Genomic DNA, 22,399 nt, shown 5'->3' on the forward strand with positions numbered 1-22,399 from the left:
TTATTCCCCCATGACAGTGTTTTCAAGATCCTGTTGCATAAATATATTACAGTTTTATTTAGCCAGTCCCCTGTTGATGGACAGTTAAGCAGCTTCCAGTTGCTCACTGTCACAAACAGTGCTGCGATGTGTATCCACGCATATGCCTCCTGGGCTCACAGAAGCCACCGCGTTACATCTGTTGGCACCGAACCGCTGGGTTGGAAGGTTTGGTGGATACCATTGTATGGCCTCCCCAAAGTTTTGTTACCATCTTTGAAATCAAGTTGGGAGATTGAATGGGCTCCACGGCTGGGGTGAAAGGTTCCCCGAGGTGAACTGTTTCTGGACCTCAGGGGTGCAGGCAGAGGGGGGCTGTCCCCCTCACCAGCAGCAGCCCCAGGCTCTCCGGCCACGTGCCCACATGCCGGTGCCACCACGCTCCTGGGCGCACACACAGCCTCACTCTCGCTCCTGCACGGAGATGCGGCTCTCTTTGCCATCCTCCTGGGTGACCGGCTGACACCAGTGTAAGGTCTCCTGCACCGGAGGGGTGGAGTGGGGGCCGAGAAAATCCTCTGGATCAATCGTCTCCACAGGATCCTGCCTTTCAGCCTTAGGGTGCAGGACCTGGGGAGGCAAGGCTTGGGGTTACCCCTAGCAACATTTCTGAGCCCTTCCTTGGAAGCGATCCCACTCCTCACCCTTTCCCCTTTCCCAAATGGAGGGTCAGTGCTCATTCCATGGGTGCGTCCTGCCCCCTGCTGGCCACACTGAGGGTGTCAAGAAGCTTCCGTAGTAGGAGCCAGTGGGGTTAAGGAAGTGTCCCTCCATCACCCACCCATGGATCCCACACCAAGGCCCCAAAGATGCGGTTCCCCCACATATCCAATGCCAGGAAAGAAGAGCAAATGTCAGACTTTGCCAGTGGTGCTGCTGGGGCAGCTCTGTGGGAAGGTGAGCTCAGGAGATGAAAAAGGCTGATGCTGAGGGAGAGAAGGGGAAGAGTCCTGGAGAACAGGGGAGGGGGCGAGGGAACAGACCTTGAATCAATTTTTCTGCCATATAGGCAACAATGAATCAGCCTTTCTTTCCAGTCTGACAAAACTGAGCCGGTTCCCCAGGGTGACCTACCTTAGTCTCCTGCTTCTTGATCATCTTTCCTAGAGAGAGAGAAAAACATATAGGATGGGGAGTCACTGAGGCCAGATCAGGAAACAGGTGACCCGTCAACTGTACCCTGTGCTGCCTCCTCCCCCATCACCTCCCCACCTGGGGACTCACCGATACAGGTAGATACCAGCAGGACAGTGAACAGGATCACCATCGTGATGGGGATCACCACCAGGGCTCTCGTCCGATTCTGGAAACCTGGAGAGATCAAGACTTCAGTGATGGCTCCCCACCGCCCTTCCCAAAGCTGCTGCACCTTGCTGGACTTCAGTGTCTAAACTCATCCATATCAGAAGTTTCAAACAGGTGGCCCCTGGTAAAATGTGGCCAGCAGATGTCTTTCGTGTGACTGGCACATTTTTTTTTCCTTTTTTTTAATATTTGCCAACATTTTTTAATTGGGAGATTGTATATTTAAAATCTGGATATCTGATTTCTCTTGCAAATTTGGAAGATCCAGCCCTAGTGGGCCAGCAGCCCACATGGCACCCATTGGCCAGAACTGAGTGGTGATGCTTGTCTCCACCGGGTCACTACACTCCCACCCCTCCCTACTCTTTGCCCAATACCAAGGCCCAGCATCATTTATGTCTGTAACATTGCCTTTGTTATAGAAGAATGGAGGAGAAGGGAAAGTATTTCTTGTGCCTAAGTCTCTATTCTAAATGGGAAAATGAAAAAAAGACCAAGAGACAGGGTAAGGACTAGGGTAAGGCAAGTGAAGCACTGCCTCAGGACAAAATTTAAGGGGACACCAAAAAAACTCAATAATTGGGACGTCCTTGGTGGTCCAGTGGTTAAGACTCTGCACTCCCAATGCAGGGGGCCCGGGTTCCATCCCTGGTCAGGGAACTAAGATCCCACATGCCACAACTAAGAGCCTGCACGCCAACCTACATGCCGCAACTAAAAGACCCCGCATCCCATAACTAAAAGTCCCGGATGCCACAACTAAAGATCCTGTGTGCCGTAACACGGGATCCAGTGCAGCCAAATAAATAAATAAATATTTTCTTTGAAAACTCAGTAATCAAGATAAGTCATATTTTAATGTCATGTTTTAAAAAATCATATCAGCAAAGTCTGGCCCACAGGCCAGCTGCCTGTTTTTTTAAATAAAGTTTTATTGGAACCAGGGATGGGATTAGGGTGAGGCAAGTGAGACAAGGTTGTACAAATACAGGGTTGGATCCTGTCTTTATTTAAAATGTTGCTATTCTGTTCGTTATGGATTTTTTGCATTAATTTTGATTTTTTTTATATTGCATCAAATAGTTTTCTTGATTACGGCATTTTTCTGGTACCCCCTTAAATATTGTGCCCAAGGCAAGTGCCTCCCTCACCTCACTCTAGTCCCAGCCCTGCCAAGAGGAAAGTGAATTTTAAGAAAAAGAAAAGAGTATATTTTTCTTACCCCTGATCTTTTCACTCATTAACATGATCCTGCCTAATCCCTGTAGTTATGTGAGTCTGACCTGTGCTGTATGCCAACCTCCTCATTCTAAAATCAAAACTGAGGCCCTGAAGGAGTTCCCTGGTGGCCTAGAGGTTAGGATTCTGGGCTTTCACTGCTGTGGCCTGGGTTTGATCGCTGGTCAGGGACTTGAGATCCTGCAAGCCGCGTGGTGCAGCCAAAAAAAAAAAAACTACGGCCCTGAGAGGAAACAGAGTCACACCATGCTGGTCCTCAATGTGCAGGGTAGCAGAATAGCACTGAGGGAGCACCTCCAAAGTGCCAGAACCCATGCCAGGTACTTACACTACCCTATTAAGGGAGGTGGTAGTATCCCATTTCACAGATGAAGAAACTGAGGCTCGGGGCGGGGGGGAGTAACTTGCCCAGGCTCCACAGATAAGTGGCAGAGCTGGTTGCCACAATTCCAAACTGCTCCTCCTCTTGCTTTACCTCCCCTTCCTCTTTCCCTACCGGTGCTTCCAGGTGCCCCAGTCTTCCCCTCAGCTCCCCACCTTCCTAGCCTGCTGCCGGGGCCCGTTCTCCAGGACTCACCACAGACAACATCTGTCTTGTTAGTCCCTGCGTGTTGTTCCACCAGGCCTTTGCTCTCGCAGCTGTGTACAGACACATGTATACACACACACACACACACAAAGAAAGAGACATTAGGTTTCCCCAACCATGCGATTTCCAACCCCAGAGGGAGACAGCCAACAACCAACAAGTCCACGTTCACTGAGCACATATTATGTGCACCCTCCTGGGCTGTTTATTATGGGCATGACACAGACTCTGTTCTTACGGAACGCGTGAGTGCAGAGGAAAGATGATGGTATGTCTTGAAGGAGTAAGGAGAGTCTCTGATGAGGGCCAAGCTTTGTGATACAGGCTCACGTGAACAGGGGATTGTTCAGAGAAGAGGAGACAGAATCCACAATGGCTGGAATGGAGGGATGGTGGGGGCTTCTCAAGCTCGGCACTACTGACATTTGGGGGCCACATAATCCTTCTTCTGTGGTGGGACCTGTCCTGTACATTGTAAGATGTTTAGCAGCTTCCCTGGCCTCTCTACCCACTAGATGCTAGTAGCCTTCTCCTCCCCAGCTGTGACAACCAAAATGTCTCCAGATACTGTCAAATGTCCCCTGGGGGAGAAAACTGCTCAGCTGAGAATCTCTGGTTTGAGGGTCATCCAGAAAGACTTCCCTGGGGAAGTCAGAGCTGAGTAGGCCCTTGAGGGATGTAAAATTTAGAGCATCACTATATTCTCTTTAAGCAGGACAACATGATATGAGGGATTAGGTGGGTGACGTACCGGATGGTATAAGGAAACTCTGGAAAACTGGGTCTTCAGAACCAGATCACTGATAATCAGCCATGAAGGTTTCAACTGGATTCAGCTAGTGGGTCATGTCAGCATACAACCAGATGACTTAAGTTGTGAGAGGACTTAGTTGGCCAGAGAGCTCCCAGGAGGAGAAATGACAGGAAAATGGCCAGCCAGGAGGCCATTGACAGAGTCCAAACATGAGATGATGAAGACTGGGCCAAAGTGGTCCCAGGAGGAGTGGAAAGGGATGGACAGAGAAGGACATTGCAAAGGAAAAAACACCTAAAGCTGGAAAAAGAGAGAGACGCTTCAAAGAAAGCACATACACAAGAAGAGTGCTTAAGAGTTTTCGAAGCACGTTACATGTCTTTTCCTCAAACCTTGTAAAATGAAGGTCATTCCTATTTTCTGAATGAGGACACCGAGGCTCAGATGAGGGTCACACTTCCACCCCTTCTAAGCTGAGTGAGTTTGGAACCCAGTGCTCTGGTTCTAGGACATAAAGGTGCCTCCCTTTCTCATTGAACATTTATCAGTAAAGATTTATTGAGCCCCTACTATGCATCAGGCACTGTTCTAGGCATAAGGGATGCATCTGTGGAATGAAAAAAGTCAAGTCTCTATAGTTAAGGAGTTTACCACCTACTGGAGAAAGGCAGACCGTAAACAAATAACAAAGTATATATGGGATGCTACTATTTGTGTGAAAAATATGTCTGCATGTGTGTGCATTTATTTGTCTGTGCATAGACTCTCTAGAAGGACACACATGGTCCAGTGTCTGCTGGATGGTTGAGGGTGAAAGGGAAGCGTATCACTAGAGGCCCTTTTGTGCCTTCTGTCCTCACGCCTGTCTTACGCATTTTTTCAAATTAAATGTAAAAGGTTAATCAGGCGTGTGTTTAAGGTATTCCAGGCAGAAAAGGTTGATGCAAGAGAACGAACAGTGTGTTGAGAGGATTGCAAGCAGCATGATGTGGGAAGAGGTCAGGAAATGGAGCTAGAAGGTCGGAGGCCATGCACAGGATTCAGGGTTTTATCCTAAAGGCACAGAGAGCCATGAAGCATTTTAAACAGGGAGTGCCGTGATCCAAAATGAATGGTGGAAAGTTTACTTCGGCAAAGGGATGGAGAACCAGCTGAAGGGGAGAGAGTAGAGGCAGGGAAGCTGGTGAAGAGGCTAAAGCATCATCTAGACCACAGTGATGAAGCCCAAGCTGACGTGGTGACAGTGGGGATAAGTGAAAATGAGGAGGAGTCCCACAACATTTGGAAGGTCAGATGGACAGGACCTGGTGGTTGATTTGGGGATGGGGGTAAGGGGAACCCTGGAATGGGTGCCCAGAGGCATGCTTGTGCCTTTCACAGCAGGTGTGGGGAGCAGGCAGGTGCCTGTGGGTTGCCTGCACGGAGGTATACCCTCGGCAGTTAGATATGACAGTCTGGGACCCAGGAGACAAATCTAAACAGGAGACGTTGACTGGGAACCATCCAAGGGCAATGGTAGCTGAAGCCAAGTGTGTGGATGAGATGGTCCAGGGGAGGCGGGCAAAGTGATGGGGGAGTAGAGCCTAGAATAAATGCCTAGAAAACCAGTTAAGGAGGAGGAAGCAGGAGCAGAGGAGGGGTACAAGGAAAGGAAGAGAGGTGTCACGGTGCCCCCAAGAAGGGAGGGCTTCACCAAAGATCAGAGATCAGCGGTATCTATTACCACCGAGAGAGAGCAGGCAAGAAATGCCGAAAAGTGTCTGTCTAGTTGGCCACGAGGTCACTCTAGAAGTTCTACAGGTGTACGAGTGTGTGTGGACATGGGGAGCAGGGGGCTGAAGGACAGGTGGCCAGAGAGAATGGAAGCAGGTCCCATGCCCCTCTTGGGGCAGGAAACACAAGGGATGAGTCCTTATACCTTGTCCAGGGGTGACACTTTTCAAAAGCAGATGACACATTGGAGAAGAAGCCGACCGAGCAGGGTTCACAGATGGTATCAGAAACCCCTGTAGCTGGGAGGGTGGAGGAGGAGTTAATCATCACGGTGGACCACCTGTCTGGCTCTCAAGGGAAGTGGCAGGCAGGCAGGACTGGAACAGCATCCTGCTTTAAGCACTTCCCCCACCCCTCCCCAGCGTATACCTTTCCCTGCTGCAGGCGGGCCCCAGGAAGACTTCTCCCACTGCCCTCTCAAGGCAGATCCCCATGGCAGGAGGCAGAAGGCAAAGTTTCTATTTCCCACCTGCTCTGGTGGAGATATCAACATAGGTTGGTCCCTCCCCCCCAGGGCTGAGAAACCACTGCCCAGCCCCTCTCCTTTGGCCTTCACCCCCTCTCTCCTGCCTCTAGAGCTGATTCCCAGACAGACCACTTACCAATCTGCTTGACCCCGAAGCCAGGGAGACACAAGCTGTGCGGGGTACAACTTTCGCAGGTGTGACTGGTACAGTGTTGGCCTTCAGCACACATGCACCTGGTGTCTGTTTCCGTGGTGCCCTCCCTCTGGATCTGGAGCCCTAGGTCTGTGCAGGGATGGGCAGGAAGGTTGGGAACCCCTTACTGGCCATGCTTGGGGGGCCCCGATCCTCATACTTCCTGTTCTTTTTCTCTTAGACCCTCTTCCAAGTAGGGATGGCAATGAAATTAAGTAACAACCAAGACAACCCAGAACAGACCAATCAGAATCTAACCAATCAGAACAGACCCTCGCTATAAAAACAAAAACAAAAACAAAAACAGAACGGCTGTGCTGTCAGGAATGAGCTGGAATATCAGCCCAGCTCCCAAGTGCCCCTTCCCCAGCAGCCCACGCACTGGGGTTGCAGTATTTGTGCTGGTGACAGTATTTCTCGCTGCTGTAGGTGGCTAGGAATTCGCCTTTACTGCAGGGAAGGCATTCTGTTTCGGTGACCTCTGTGCAGTCGTTCACCAGTTTCTGTCCTGGAAAACATCAGGAAATGAGGTAGCTCCAGCTAACTCAATGAGTCAGACGCTGAATTGAAAACTGATGAGGCTGGGCTTTAGGGAGGGAGATTCAAAGATGACAGTCTCAGACCCTTCCAACTTTCATAGTCTGGTAAGGGACATAGAAGAGATAGGAACCCTAGTTCTGGGTAGGCAGAGAGGGACCCCAGAACATCCTGGGGCACAGATGGAAAATCCCAGGGGTCAAGACACGAGTTTATAATTGACACAGGGGGTCTGTATCTGCCAGCAAACCAAGAGGGGTCCCACCATGGGGCTAAAGGGTTAGCATCTCACCTGGTGGGCACAAATTACAGCACCGACTGTTTGTTACGTATTGGTTTTCTCTGCATGAAGTGGATGGTTCTGGGTGGACCTAAAAACAAAATTGGGCAATTTGAAGGGATCTTGAAATCTCCGATATAACCTTGGCAGACAGGTGCAAATCAGCCAGGACAGAGGTTAGAACTGAAGTGGAAGTCCAAAGCAGAAAAACAGGGCCTGCATGTTATTTGTTGTGTTTGTTTTTAACTAAACTGCCAACTAGTATGATTACAAAGGCACCCAGAGAATCATTCTGGTATTTTACAAAGTAATTGCGCTGGAAACTCACAATATTCAATGAACTAAACAGATCTTCCTTTTGGCTTGACTCCTGAGTCTTTCCTCTACCCAAAAACCCAAAAGCACATGAGGACTCCAGTATCTCCCCTGGAGTCCTGAAGCTGGCTGACTCCAGCTGGTCCTTGTCCCGACTGGGGCTATATTTAGCACCTGGCCTCTTCCTTCTATTCTTTTGCTCCCCACCCTCTTCCCCTCTCCAAGCCTCATCATGTTTTCTCCCTCCAACCCCTCATCATCTGATCATCCAATCCCTCCCTCATGAAATGCAAGGATGGAGAAGCCGGAAGAATAAAATCCAACTCTTTTACTTTACACGCGGTGAGACTGAGGACCAGAAAGGCTGGGTCACTTGCCCAAGGTCACACAGTGATAGAATCCAAATGAGAACTCAGGTTTCAATACTCCCTCTCTCCAACAACTTGAGTCTCATCTGCACTATTTTCACTACATCCAGGTCCCACCCAAGCTATTCATTATTTCTTGTTCATTTAAATACACTTATTTTCAATGTAAACCTCATATCATTGCCATGAGAGAAAAACCAGTATCACTTCTCATAAATAAAAGGCAACCCTAAAAATAAATTCAACAGAAACAAAACGATGTTATTAAACCCCAGCTGATTGCTTTGCTTGCTGACAGCCCTCTACCTCAGGCCTGCTCTTGATTTTTGTTTAAAAAGGAGGATTAGCAGGCATTTGAGAGGTATTAACTATATTCTAGCTCCAGCGACTTCCTTCTTGAAAAAATGAAAAGGATTTTAAAGAGAACTGTAAAGTGAAGCTATGTGGTTAATCCTATATCCTTGTGCTCCCTAAAATCATCCCACACTTTGGGAACAGCCTGTGAAAAGAACACAGCTTTAAGGGTCAAACAGTTTAAGGTTCCAATCTTGACTTTGTAACACTGAGCTAGTTATTTTGCCTCTCTTAGCCTCAGTTTCTACATCTCTAAAATGGGAGTAATAATACCTGCGCCACAGATTAGGTTGTGAAGATGAAAAAGAATAGATGTACATGGCCTGGCATAGTGTCTAGAACACAGTAGGTGCTCCTTGAACGGCAGCTTTAATGATCATACACATGTGAGTATCTGCTTGGATGCCTAACGAGCTGGCTAACTGGCTGGCCAGGCTCCTGCCTAGTTGGCGGCTCTCATTCAACCTGGGTGGGCAAATTATCTGACCCCAAATGGGGAAGGAAATAGCAAAGGCTACTGCTCCCACCATCACATCACAACACACTATCCCATGAGCGTTCTCCCCGCAAGCCTGTGGACTTTCCCACCACACTCCTGAGCAATGAAAGTCCTTTACGCCATTTTCAAACACATGAGAAATACAGCTCCTCCTCTGTAAATCTGTCAATCCCCAGTTCCCACGTCACAGCTTCAATCCCTCTGACACAAAGGAGCTTAGGACCAAGGCTTGGAGACTCTCACCATCTGAGAGGCAGGCTCAGGAATCAGGCAGATGTAGATTTATATGCAGGTCCCACCTAGCCATGAGGATTGGGGCAAGACATTTTCTCTCTCTGAGCCTCAGTTTGCTCACCTGTATAATGCGGCGGTTGAAAGGAATCAGACCTAGAGTGTGTGTAAAGCTTCCTGACCCACAGGAAGCTCTCAATAAATAGCCCCACAGCCTAGTCTCCACCTGGAGCTAAAACTGGGAGTTTGTTCTTGAGAAACCAAGACCACCCTTCACCCTACTTCCCCTGGCTTTTCCTCCACTCCTCCTCCAAGAGCCGTCTTCCTGCCTCCTTTCTCCCTAAGAGCCATTACTTAGAGTGAAAATGAAAGCTCTGGGACCAAAGCAGCTTCCCCATGGAACCTCTTCCCTTGCCGCCAATCCCCTACTTCATGGGTCACTCCTGCCCTGCCTTCATGCCAGAAACTACAGCCCTTGAAAGTTAGGGGGAGACCAGAGGGGTTGGGATGAGAGAGTCGGGTACTTGGGGGATTCCCAGCCTCCAGAATGAGGAACTACAAAAATACACTTAAACTAAAAGCGAGTCAAGTGTGGAACTCTGAAAATCCCGGAGATGTGCTTGGTTGGGCATATCTGAGCCCCTCTCGTGCCTAGAGAAACCCCTGCTGGTCTCCTAGCCCTTTCATGGTCCCGTGAACTGTTCAGCTCCCCCGAGAGTCCCCTATGTCGTCTTAAATTCAGGAGGCAGAGACACAGCCTTGGGTATTCCTCCTAACTTGGATCACCCAGGATTTGCAGCTGGCGGTGGGAGTGTTCAAAGCTCCTTGCCTTCTCAAAGAAGCACCTGGGCCTCTACACTCATCCCTTGTTCCCACAAGATGCCCTGGAAGAAGGGCAGCCCCAGCTGGCAAGGAGATGACAACCACTCACAGAGGCTGGCGTCTTCCACAACGGGAAAGAGACAGGAAACTAGCCAGACCCGCCCCTTCTCTTGGCTGGCCTCCCTTCCCGCTTCTGAAACCCCTCACCGTCTCTTTGTGGCCAGCCTCTGAGGCAGACCCGGACTCCAGTCTTTTGACCAGATAAAGGCTTCAGGTTCCCAAAACCCCAACCCCATCTGCGCTGGCTAGGCACATTTCCTGCAGCGACCCCCCTATGCGCCCTCTGTGGGCTACCTGGGACCCCAACCTGGGAGGAGAGAGAGGCAGCCCACCTCATTCAGCCCGGACCCGGGGTACCTTACCCAGCTTCCACCCACCCTCCTGTCCCCCCAAAATCAGCTCGGAAGGTCCCCTCCCCGAAGTATTGCTTCTTTTCCCATTCCCTACTCTCTAATCTCAAATTCCCGCCTCTGGTCGGAACAGAAATTCAACTTACGGCGGTCAAAAAGCAGCCCCAGAGGAGACACTGCAGAGGCAGACGAACCATGGCGAGGTGAGAACCAGGCGGCGGGAGAAGAGAGCGCCAGGACCGCGCCTCTTCCACTTCCACTGTCCCAGCCCATGGACCCTCCCAGGAAAGGGGCGGGGTCTTAAGGGACCAATCGCGACCAGCCTCGCTGACGGCGGCGGAGCTCCGGGCGAGTCACTTCTCTGGGATTTCCCCCAGGACAGTCCCGGGTAGTCTAATTCCCCAAGGAGTTTAGGGACGCGCCTTGGGCGGGGACGGGTCGGGGAACCGGGAGGCGTGGTTCCAAGGAGAGCCCTTCTTGAGACTCCTCCCCCCCCCGGACTACAAAGGCCGAGCTGAATTGGCCTAGGAGGCAGCCCGCTTCCTGGGGGTGGGGAGGACGCGAAGGGAGTGAAGAGAGATCCCTATGGCTGTTGGGAAGACTCCCCCGCCCCGGTTCTTCCCCGCCGCCTCCGGCAATCCCGGCAGAACCGAAAGAGTCCCACACCGCGATGGAGAGGCCTGAGGAAGTTCCCAGAAAACGGGAAGGTCACAGCTGAGTGGTGAGAGGAGGGCTGGGGGGGCCTTTCATGGAAAAGAGTTTCTCAGCTTACAGTTTCGCTCTCTTTCAAAGGAAATTCCCTCGCGTGGGCGCAGCGTCCCAGCCTCCCCATCCATCCATCCATCCATCCATCCATCCATCCATCCATCCATGCAGTCCCCACCAGATTGTATTCCATCCCAGTTCCCATCCACCGCCTGAAGACAGGCACTTAGAGTAGATCAGACTTTCGTGGGATCGTAGGACCGCTTGAGAATCTTAGGACACTGGAGACCCCCTAGTTCTGCAGAAACACACACACCCTTGTACCTATTATTTCCCCAGTTCAAACCCTCCTAGCTGTTCTTGAACCAGTGTTAACACTCTCTGCTCTGCAGCAGGAAGCAGCTGGGTTCTGGTCTAGGCTCTGCTTCTGATGGGCTGAGTTTCCTTGAGCCTGTTTTCTTCAATGAAACCTGAGGAGTTTGAACTAGACAGTGGTTGGGGTGATGCCCCTCCAAGCTCTGAATTTCTGGACTGGGCCCAAAGGCCAGACTGCACAGATCAGGGAGGATGGGAGAGGAGAGGGCTGCTAACCCCATTCTCCTGGCTTCTGCTGCAAAGGGCACATTTGCAGACCTGCAGATTCTACCTCCGGAATCCATTGCCTCTTTTCTATCCCCCCTGCCACTACCCTAATTCAGAGGCTCAGCATCTTTTACCTGGGCTGCTGCAACAGCCTCACTCATTCAATAAGTATTTGTTGAATCTCTGCTATGTTCCAGGCAGCTTCCCCACCCCACCTTTCTCTCTCTCTCTCTCCCCCTCATTGTTTACTTTGTTGCAGTTCTCTCTTGCAGGATCTGATCTGATCAGGGCACTTCACTGCTTAAAAACTCGGCGCTCCCCTATGCCCTCAGGATGCTCCAAATTCCTTCTCCTGTCACAGCTGAGTCTCCACTCAGCCCCACCCTCTCCTCCTACACTCACACCCTGCCATGTCCTCCATGCACGCTGGCTTCAGCCATACTTGCCGTCTCCCCACTTTCCAAACACACAGTTTTTTCTGTCTTGCTGTTTTCTTCCTTCCTTCTCCTTCCTCGAATGAGTTTAAATTTCTCCTCCTCTTCAGTTAAGCCTCCTCTAACTCCCTGAGACAAAGGTAGATACTCCACCCCACCTTGGCCCCTACCCCCATGTTCCCACATCATTAGCATGCTGGATTATCACCCCCATCTGCCTGGCCCCATTTGATGGTGAGCTCGTTGAGGGCAGGACTGAATCTATGCCAGTCCTGGGCACCAATACGCATTTGCTGAATGAATAAATGAGTAGGTTTTTCTTATTCTAAGCACAGCCTCCATCGGGAAGGAGATACAAAGCTGGTAGTCCCAACACAGACCTCAAGTTGATGGTCAGACACCAGTAGTCCCAGAACACTCGAAAACAAAGACCAGAGGACGTCATGAAAGCCACATAAGCATGCCTGGGATAGAGAGAACATTAAAATATCTTTTCCCTTTTTAACCCACACTGAAAAAACAAGCACAGTTTTAATTCCTAGGGGGGCTAGGGAGGGCGTTACTATAATAACTTCAGCCATTACTTATTCTTTATTTGCTTGATTCTAAAATTGGACCCTTCACAAAACTGCCTTGGGAAGCAAGTACACAGAATTAAAACATTAATTATGTTATATAAAACATATCATAGCAGCAATTAAAGCAGCTTAAATTACTGTGTGAAAGAATAAATAGTAGCCTTCGGGTGGCCCCATGGGGCGAAGACCAGATGAGATAAAGGGAAGATATTTTAGTATATGCATATCCCAAGGAGACATGGGCTGGCGGGCATGGGCCCAGAGAAGGCATCTAATCTCCTTGCGCTGGAGAAGGAAAGAGAGACAATGACTTATGGGGAGGGTGGCAATATTTCAGAGTCCCATCAAAGGGTGGAACTATGAAGGGTTCCGTGACGGGAGCAGGGCAAAGGACATTCCAAAGAGTGGGGACCCAGGATTTTGGAATCACAGAGGAAATAGCCTTTGCAGGGAGGTGGGGGTCCCAGGGCCAGGTGAATGGATGAGAAGCGTGCCTGGAGGTCAAGTCCACAGCGCTGCCAGAATCCAGCTACTAGATGGTTCTAAGATGCAAACCCGATTGTGCTGCTCCCAGGTTTGAATCAACTCCCCAGAGCCCTCACTCCTTAAGCCCACAGGACCTCAAGGCCATGGGTTTCCTGGCCTGCCTCTCTAACTGTCCTCCCTGCCTTCAACTTACTCTCCAGACTGTGTTGTCATCTCTCCCTGGAAAGCCCTTTCCCACTGTCCTTTCATTGAACCAACTCTTTCTCATCCTTCAAGGCTCAACTCAGGTGCCCCTTCTCTGGAAAGCCCTCTCCATCAGCCAACCTGGGATGTGCACACCTACCTCCCTGGGCCCTCTCAGAACCCTGGAGCTGCTTGCCTAAGCAAGACTCCAGTCCTACCAAGCCATATTTCAGTTATTCTGTTTACCCACAGTACCAGTGTATTGAGGCAACTCAACTTGGTGGGATATAATAATAAAGCTTTTTTTCCCCTAATCTCTGCCTTCAGCCCTGCTGAGTTGAATCTCCGTTTTCCATCCTTTAATGACATCTTGGGCAGATTGTATTACTTTTGGATCACTTTCTGTTGTTAAACCTCCATCCTTGAAAGCTTCATTCTCAAACTCAATTTAAATCTCATTTTATCATCTCCCTTACTTATCCAAGGATTGACTTGTGCCGGGACCCCACCTGTTTGGATAAAAAGTGGAAGGGGGGGGCATGGCCTGGTTGGGAGATACGCCCTCGCACCCTCCCTTTATTGAAATTGGAAGTAGGGAGCAGGAACAGCCCTCTGCAATATAGGCCTCTCCCTGTTGCTTGACCCTGCTTCCCTGGCTAACCCAGGGAAGCAAGTGTCCATACATGGTTTCTCATGGGGTGCATAAGTAAGTCTCTTAGGTAGGGGCTTCTCCACTGCAAGGTTCTCTGACGAGGAGCATCCAGCTCCGACTTGAGCTCTCCTACCGTGCCCCACCACCAGGGCCCCTGCCACTGGTGGGGCCCTCTTGTTCAGCAGTCAGCCTGCTTGAGTGGGGTACCGGCAAGCCTGGCTAATTACTGCAACATCCACTTGACCCAGAGAAACTCATACATCCTGGCCAGCTACTCCACTTCCTCCCCTCTCCATCTTTCTCCCTCCCTGCTCGGAGAAGCATAGCAAGTCCACTACCAAGTAGACCCCGACTGGGGAACAGCATCCCAGCATCCCCTTCTTGAAGTCACCCCTCAATATCCAGGAGGGACTCCCAATTAAAGGTGTGGAGGTGGGGATTGTCTTCTGCCATAGACACTATATTCCTCAATAAAACCAAAGAACCCCTCCCTCCCCAGGATTATTTATGGGCAAGGAAAAGGAAAACAAGGTTTTGGCTAGGGGATATAGGACAAGTTCTACCCCTTTAGTAAACCTTGGAGAGGAAGTATCTGGCTCCCATTTGGAATGCAGGGTACATAGGGCCGGTGGCTTTTACCAGCTCCTAAGTAACAGGGAACTGTCACTCAATAATGTTTGGACTGGGCCATCCCTCATACCTAACTTGATTCCTGGAAAAGAGGATCTTTGTAGCCAGAGGCCCACACGGAGCCCAGGCACATGCTGGATGCTGAACAACTGTTGAATGAATGTGGGACCGTGAAATGAGACTGAAGGGATCCACTGGAATCCACCTGCTCGTTCCCACACCATCCAGGGTAATTGCCCATCTTCCCCAGATGACCGGACTCTCTAGCTGGGATTCCCAGGCCCAACAGTGGACAAAAATCTTTCCCCTCAGCTCAGCAGAGTTGGGTTGGAATTTATCAAAGGGAACTAAGGAACTCAGGAAGGAACCCAAACAGAAATTAAGGAAACCCACAAGCTAGCAAAACAGACGGGTGAGCTGACAAAGAAGTTCTTTATCATGATCTGGTTAAAGCCACTCACTGGCTTGGCTGATCCTGATACCCAGACAAGGGGACCTCAGGTCTGATCCTCAGCCTTCTCAGACCCTGATGTCTGGAATAAGAGATGGATTCGGTTGGGGGAAGGGATCCAAGTGCTTTACCATGGCCTCGAGATCCTGCGTGATCTGGCTTCCGCTGACCTCTCCCTCCACTTGCCCACTTGCCTGCTACACTGCAGCCGTCCAGGCCTCTCAGCTCCCACCTCAGAGCCTTTGTCCGTGCTGCTCCCTCTGCCTGAAATGTCTGTCCTTTCACGCTTCATCTGCTGACTATCTCACCATTCAGCCCTCTGGGTAAATGACACCTCCTCAGAGGGGCTTTCCCTGATTACCTTATCTAAAGTGAGTTCCTCCACTACCAACTCACCTTTCCCACTGCTGTCCTCTCCTGTAGCACCCGTTTTAGTCAGGGTTGCCATTGCAAGCAAAAGAAGAGAGAGTTGGCGAACTTAAATAGAAGAGAGTGTTGGAAGGATGTCAGGCAACTCGTAGAACTGATGGGAAGGCTGAAGAACCAAACTTAGGCAGGAACCGCAGGAGGCAGGACACAGTCAAGACTCTGCTACAGAACAGGTCTTACAAACCAGCTCTGTGCTAGCCCAGCTCCAAGAGCCCTCAGTGATCCTGCCTCCTGGCCTTCCCACCCTTGGGTAGTCCCCTCCCTCATTGCGCCAGGGTTGGTCTGTGTGACCAGTAGAAACCAGGAGAAGTGATGATATGTCACTTCCAAGGTTACTTTCTAAAACTACTGAGGCTTCAGTTGTATGTGCTCTGTTGCATATACTCTCTCTGCCTCTCCTTCGTCTCTCCTTCTTTCTCCCTGTCTCTCTCTCTCTCTCCCATCAGGTGCTCTGGGGAAGCCAACTGCCATGTCATGAGGATACCCAAGTAGTCTATAGAGAAACCCACATGGATGGCGAGGAACCGACGCTTCTGGCCATCAGCCACATAAGAGAGTTTAGAAGTGGATCCTCCAGCCCCAGTCAAGCCTCAGATGACTGCAAACCCAGCTGACACCTTGACTGCAGTCTTGTGAGAGGCCCCCTAATCAGAACCACCCACCTAAGCTGCTCCTGGATTGCTGGCCCACAGAAACGGTGAGATAATAAATGTTTGTAAGTCACTAATTTTAGGGTAATTTCTAACACAGCAATAGTTAACTAATACAACCTCTAAATGACTCTGAAGTTGAGCATCATTCCCTCAAGGTTCAAAGTCTTGGGAAGGGACATCAGAATGGCCATCATGGCTTACACTCCATATTCTGGTTGCCAGGAGGTAAGAAAGACTATCTGTGTCCTCTTGTTCTCCTTGGTGGGTCCTGCCCCTGCCCCATTCTCCTCAAATAAGAAGAATGTTTAGATGCTGAGCAGCCAAAACAACTTATTTGCACTGCCACAGTCCTTCAGGACATTTACCACGAGTTGTAGTTCTCTATGTGGAAAGGCATTTTCTCCTTTCCCCTTCCTCCTCCTAAGTTTGGGCATACACCAGACCGCAAAAACAAAGAATGCAGATACTTTCTTGGCCCAATAATGTGGGGAAAATATCCTCAAAAGTCAAAAGTCTGATTGCCTTCAAAAATACCAAACCCTGAGGAAAGAGCTATTCTTCTCAGTGAATTAATAAGGGAAAGAAAATAAAGTTTGGGAATCCAGATGAAGAAATACAATTCTGCATCTTTTCATATAGCCGAAGCCCAATGAATTATCAAATCTTTCCTGCTCACGTTATATATATGAAGCAGACACTTTAAAAAGACCAAAAAGGGGAGTTCCCTGGCGGTCCAGTGGTTTAGACTTGGTGCTTTCACTGCCGTGGCCCAGGTTCAATCCCTGGTCGAGGAACTAAGATCCCACAAGCAGCACGGCCAAAAAAAAAAAAGACCAAAAAATTACCTATGGTCCCATCCTGAAATTAAATCAATATTTTTATTTGTACGTGTCACCTTGTTGCCCTTGTCCATATATACCTTCAGATTTTTCTTTCCCAAGGATATCATAGGCAAATTTCCTGTATTGTATTTTCCTATAACATTATACCATACATATTATTTTCACTTTCATAAATGCCTGTTTTTTCCTCTGTCTTTACAGCCCCCTCCCTGTAACAGCCTGTTAGGTATCTTCCTTCATATCTAAGGATATGTTTGGTTGTTTAGTTTTTTTGGGGTTTTTTTGTTTGTTTTTTTGGCTGCTTTGGATCTTCGTTGCAGCACGCAGGCTTCTCTTGTTGCGGAGCACAGGTTCTAGGCACATGGGCTCAGTAGTTGTGGTGCATGGGCTTAGTTGCTCCGTGGCATGTGGGATCTTCCCGGACCAGGGATCAAACCTGTGTCTCCTGCATTGGCAGGCGGATTCTTAACCACTGCGCCACCAGAGAAGTCCGATATGTTTGTTTATTCCATAGAAAAAGAAATCTTTATCACTTTTCTGCAATCACTTTCTCACTTAACCATATATGGTGGAAATCATTCCAGGCTAGTAGACACAGATCTGACACATTCCTTTTTTAATAACTGTGTAATATTCCATGGTGTGGACTTGTCACAATTGATTCAACCATTCTTCTGTTGACGTACATTCAGCCTGCATCCAAGTTCTTACTACTGCAAAGCATGTTGTAACAACACACATGCTTGTACACATATGCTTAGGCATTTGTACTTTTATTTCTATAAAACAGATTTCTAGATATGGAATTTGTGGGTGTGCGTATTGTAAATGCTAACAGATATTTTCAAATAGTTTTTAAAAACTATATGAAGGGACCTTTACTTTGCATTCTCACCATCACTAGACGTCATCATTCATTTTACTATTTGACAGTTTGATGGATGAAGAGAGATATCTCATTGTTGCTTTAATTTACACTTTCCCAATTATTAGTGAAATTCAACACCCTATCAAAGGTTTATCAACCATTTGAATTTCCTCTTCTATAAACTAACTGTATATATCCTTTGCCCACTTTTCTACCCAATTGTCTTTTTCTTATCAATTTCATTTATTCATTAATTCATTCAAATATTCTTGGAGTATTTACTGTGTGTCACATGTTGAAGTTACACTACTAACTAGACAAAGTCCCAGACCTAATGAAGATGAAACTGCACAATTCAGATGGGACTTGAACCCACGGGCCAGGACTCGAACCTAGCCAGAACCCAAACTGGGACTTGAACTCGCTGTCTTTTCATCGAGATCACACACCTGGTCTCAGGACTTAATGAAGCTCAGGTTCTTTACGTCTCATTACAGAAAGAATTCAGTGAGAGCCAAAGTGATAGGTAAGAAGTGGATTTATTTAGAGAGACACACATTCCATAGACAGATGTGGTCTGTCTCAAAAGGCGAGAACGGCCTTGGGAGAAACACTCCTCAGACAGACTGTGGACCATCTAAGGTGAGACGGACTGAAATATGGGATGATTAGTTTTTATGGGCTGGGTAATTTCATAGGCTAAGGAGTAGGAGGATTATTCCAACTACTTTGGGGAAGGGGCAGACATTTCCAGGAATTGGGCCACTGCCCACTTTTTGATCTTTGATGGTCGGCCTCAGAAATGTCATGGAGCTGGTGGGTCATTTAGCATACACTAGTGTATTACAATGAGTGTATAATGAGGCTCAAGGTCTACTGGAAGTCGAATCTTCTGCCATCTTGGACCTAGTTGGTTCTAACCAGTTTACGTTGTATCCTCAATGGCTATGTCATTCTTTTAGAGGTTGTGCCCTGACCCCTTCCCTCCTATTTCAAAGAGATCTTTGTATATCAATATTAACCCTTTACTCTGTCATCCATGTTGAAAATCAGCTCAGATGTCTAATTGTACCTCCAGGCTTTCCCTGTAAACATTTTCTGGCAGACTGTTAATCATTATGGTTTCAAATTTTATGATGTAAAAATACCTAATGCCAAGCTCAACTAGCCACTAATTTGTTAAAGAGAGCACTCAGTCCAATCTCCTATGTAGCGTCTTGTTGGTACACCACTCACATGCCCTCCATATACACGTCCCTGTTCCCTACTTCAAGCACCTGTGGCCTCTGCCTGGGGGGCCTTGTGTGGTTACTGGAGCTTGTTTAGCCCTTGAGCTCAAGACAGAAGTGCCAGAGTTAATGCCTTTGGGAACAGCCATCTACCAATGACAAGGATTTGATGGATGAATACCTAGCTCCCTCGTTCCTTAGGTGGGATAACTCAGAGGTGCATGTTCTACACTGTCTCCCCCATCAAGATTAAGCTCCATTGCCCACAGTGTAACCTGGTCCTTAACCCACCCTGTAATGGCTTCCTTCCCCTCCCTGTTTCACTTCCCCACTCCCCCATGTGTACTTCCTGAGGCCACCTTCCAAATAAACCAGCTGCACTTAAGTCCTTGTCTCAGTTTCTGTTTCTGGGAGAATCCAACAAAGGCGGCTTCATTTGCATATGAGGAACCGAGCAGCAGGGGTAGTTAGGTGGGTAGGAATGTGGCCTCTGAAGTCAGAGGCCTGAGTCCAAAGCCAGGTTCTGCTCCTGACCATGTGACCTTGAGCACGGTCTTAAACTCTGGTTTCTCCTCTGTTAAAATCAGGGGATTCCCTGGTGGCGCAGTGGCTAAGGATCGGCTTGCCAGTGCAGGGGACACGGGTTCAAGCCCTGGTCCAGGAAGATCCCACATGCTGCCCGTGCGCCACAACTACTGAGCCTGTGCTGTAGAGCCTGTGAGCCACAACTACTGAAGCCCGTGAGCCACAACTACTGAAGCCCGTGCGCCTAGAGCCCATGCTCCGCAACAAGAGAAGCCACTGCAATGAGAAGCCCAGGTACCGCAACCAAGAGTGGCCCCCGCTCGCCACAACTAGAGAAAGCCTGCACGCAGCAATGAAGACACAACCCAGGCAAAAATGAAGATAAATAAAATAAATAAATTTAGTTTTTAAAATGGGCCTAATAGCTCACATGGTTATCATAAGAATTTAGTTAATTATGTAATTTTCCTATAATATCCAGTAAAATATTTATATTACTCATTAATATTAGAAAACTGAGTCCTAGAGAGTATATGTGCCAGGTCACACAGGAACCTGGCACTCTTCTGTCCCACTTCGGAAGATTCTACTCTTGTCTTCCCATGGGCTGGGGATGTTACAGTCACGGGGTTCCACTTGTCCTGGACTTTGAATTCTCCTACACTTATAGGTAGAATTGGGTGTTTATCAGTGCTGTCCAATAGACCTTTCCAGGGTGAGGGAAACATTCTGTGTCTGTGCCATCCAATATGATAGCCACTAACTACATGTGCCTATTAAACACTTGGGAGGTGGTGAGTGCAGCCAAGGAAGTGGATTTTTTATTTACTCCTAATAAATGTAAATAGTCACATATAGCTAGTGGCTACCATATTAGACAGCTCAGGTCCAGAGAATAGGGGTTGGGTGATGGTGGGAAGAATCCCTTAGTTCTTTTCTTCTTCTCCTATTTTCTCTTTCCTCCTGTCACCTTTCCTAGCCCCAGCTATTCAGCCCCCTCTTCATAGCACTGTCTGCCTTTCACTCCTTTGTACATGCTATGTTCTATGGAAGGACGCAGTTGGGACTGTGACAACCATTGTATTTTCATACACCCAGCAAGGTGAAGCCAACTCCTTTGCGATCTCCATTCTGAAAGACAAGACGAATACCTGCTATAAATAAAGCTGAATAAAGATCCCTTTCTAGATGGCTTCCACTGTTCCCTGTTCCCTTATGGTATTCACGCTGAGATAATTTCCAGTTTCTCAGATCCTCAACAGTTATAAAACATACCATTACCTCATTTTCATTTCATTAGATTTACAGGTCACAAGACTACTTTGATCTTTACCAAGTTCATCATTAATGGTTTCAAAATAATGGTTCTTTCCGTTTCAGCATGAGCCCAATACAGAACTTCCTACTTGTGTATTCTTGTATCTCCTGCTTCCTACTTTTAACTCTGTCTAGACAATAGCAGCTAATGGAGTTTCCCAGATGCCAGTGTGTATTTCACATCCACGAAGATGTTCCACACAGCGCTCTGTAACCCCATAGCAAAAGCAGCAAAAGTAATTTCTTTCTAAACCGTCTAATCCCAGTGGATGGCATGAAAAGGTCTGCCTGAGTCATATATCTGATAAACCATCTGCTCTCCAAGGCTGATGGTACCTTTCGTCAACTCCACAGGGCACAGTGGGGCACATGGCCTTTGGAGCCTGACAGACGTGGGTTTGAATCCTGACTCTGTTGTTTATCTATGAGAAAAGATAACTTATCATCTTTGAGTCTCAGTTTCCTCATCTGTAAAATGGAGGAATAGGATACTTACTTGGCAGGATAGTGGAAGGACTAAGAGGATTTATATAGGAAGCAGGATATTGAAGTCACTAAAAGCATGGACTTCACCACTAGTATAGTGTCCCGTGACCTTGGGTAATTTACCCACCTCTCTGAGCCTCAATTTTCTCATCTATAAAATGGGAATAGTAATACCTACCTACCTACCTATTAGGGTGTTACAAGGATTAAATAAGGATATGTATAAAGTCCTCATGACTGACTCACTTCTTAGTGTACCCTGAGGAGAGCTCCTCGTCCCAGTCATTGACTACTTTCTTTTTTTTGGTTGAAATACAGTTGATGTATATGTGAGAGGTGTACAATATAGCAATTCACAATTTTAAAGGTTATCCTCCATTTATACTTATTATAAAATATTGGTTATATTCCCTGTGTTGTACAAATATCCTTGTAGCTTATTTTATACATAATAGTTTGTACTTCTTAATCCCCTACTCCTATATTGCCCCTCCCCCCTTCCCTCTCCCCACTGGTAACCACTGGTTTGTTCTCTATATCTGTGAGTCTGCTTCTTTTTTGTTATATTCACTGGTTTGTTGTATGCTTTAGATTCCACATATAAGTAACATCATACAGTATTTGTCTTTCTCTGACTTACTTCACTTAGCATAATACCCGCGAAGTCCATCCATGCTTTTGCAAACGGCAAAATTTCATTCTTTTTAATGGTTGAGTACTATTCCATTGTATATATAAGCCACATCTTCTTTATCCATTCACCTGCTGATGAACACTTAGGTTGTTCCATATCTTGGCTGTTGTAAATAATGCTGCTATGAATATTGGGGTGTGTTTATATTTTTGAATTAGTGTCTTGGTTTTTTTGGATGTATATCCAGGAATTGCTGGATCACATGGTAGTTCTATTTTCAGGGTTTTGTTTTTTTTTTTTTTTGGCTGCGCCACGCAGCTTGTGTTCCCCAACCAGGGATTAAACCCGGGCCCTCGGCAGTGAGAGCACAGAGTCCTAACCACTGGACCACCACGGAATTCCCAACTTTTAGTTTTTTGAGAAACCTGCATACTGTTTTCCACAGTGGATGCACCAATTTACATTCCCTCTAACAGCATATGAGGGTTTCCTCTTCTCCACATCCTCGCCAACATTTGTTTCTTGTGTTCTTTTTGATGAT

General features: G+C 47.9%; 1 protein-coding gene and 1 long non-coding RNA gene across 2 annotated transcripts; one reads left to right on the top strand and one right to left on the bottom strand.

The window, feature by feature from the left end:
- Nucleotides 1-357: 357 nt before the first annotated feature.
- CD40 (CD40 molecule) lies at nucleotides 358-10,430 on the bottom strand. The gene is made up of 9 exons (XM_059897621.1): nucleotides 10,321-10,430; nucleotides 7,188-7,266; nucleotides 6,741-6,866; nucleotides 6,302-6,448; nucleotides 5,845-5,938; nucleotides 3,161-3,222; nucleotides 1,264-1,350; nucleotides 1,114-1,142; nucleotides 358-609 (listed from the first exon to the last, which is right to left on the bottom strand). Exons 1-9 carry the CDS (start codon nucleotides 10,369-10,371, stop codon nucleotides 442-444), a joined length of 843 nt encoding a protein of 280 aa, XP_059753604.1. The 5' UTR covers nucleotides 10,372-10,430; the 3' UTR covers nucleotides 358-441.
- A 257-nt stretch (nucleotides 10,431-10,687) lies between these two features.
- Nucleotides 10,688-19,786, top strand: LOC132349299 (uncharacterized). Its single transcript, XR_009497642.1, has 3 exons — nucleotides 10,688-10,895; nucleotides 15,751-16,001; nucleotides 19,484-19,786. It is a non-coding gene; the product is annotated as an uncharacterized LOC132349299 (long non-coding RNA).
- Nucleotides 19,787-22,399: the final 2,613 nt, after the last annotated feature.

The sequence above is a fragment of the Balaenoptera ricei genome, chromosome 15 (assembly GCF_028023285.1).
Source record: "Balaenoptera ricei isolate mBalRic1 chromosome 15, mBalRic1.hap2, whole genome shotgun sequence".
Taxonomy (NCBI): Eukaryota; Metazoa; Chordata; class Mammalia; order Artiodactyla; family Balaenopteridae; genus Balaenoptera; species Balaenoptera ricei.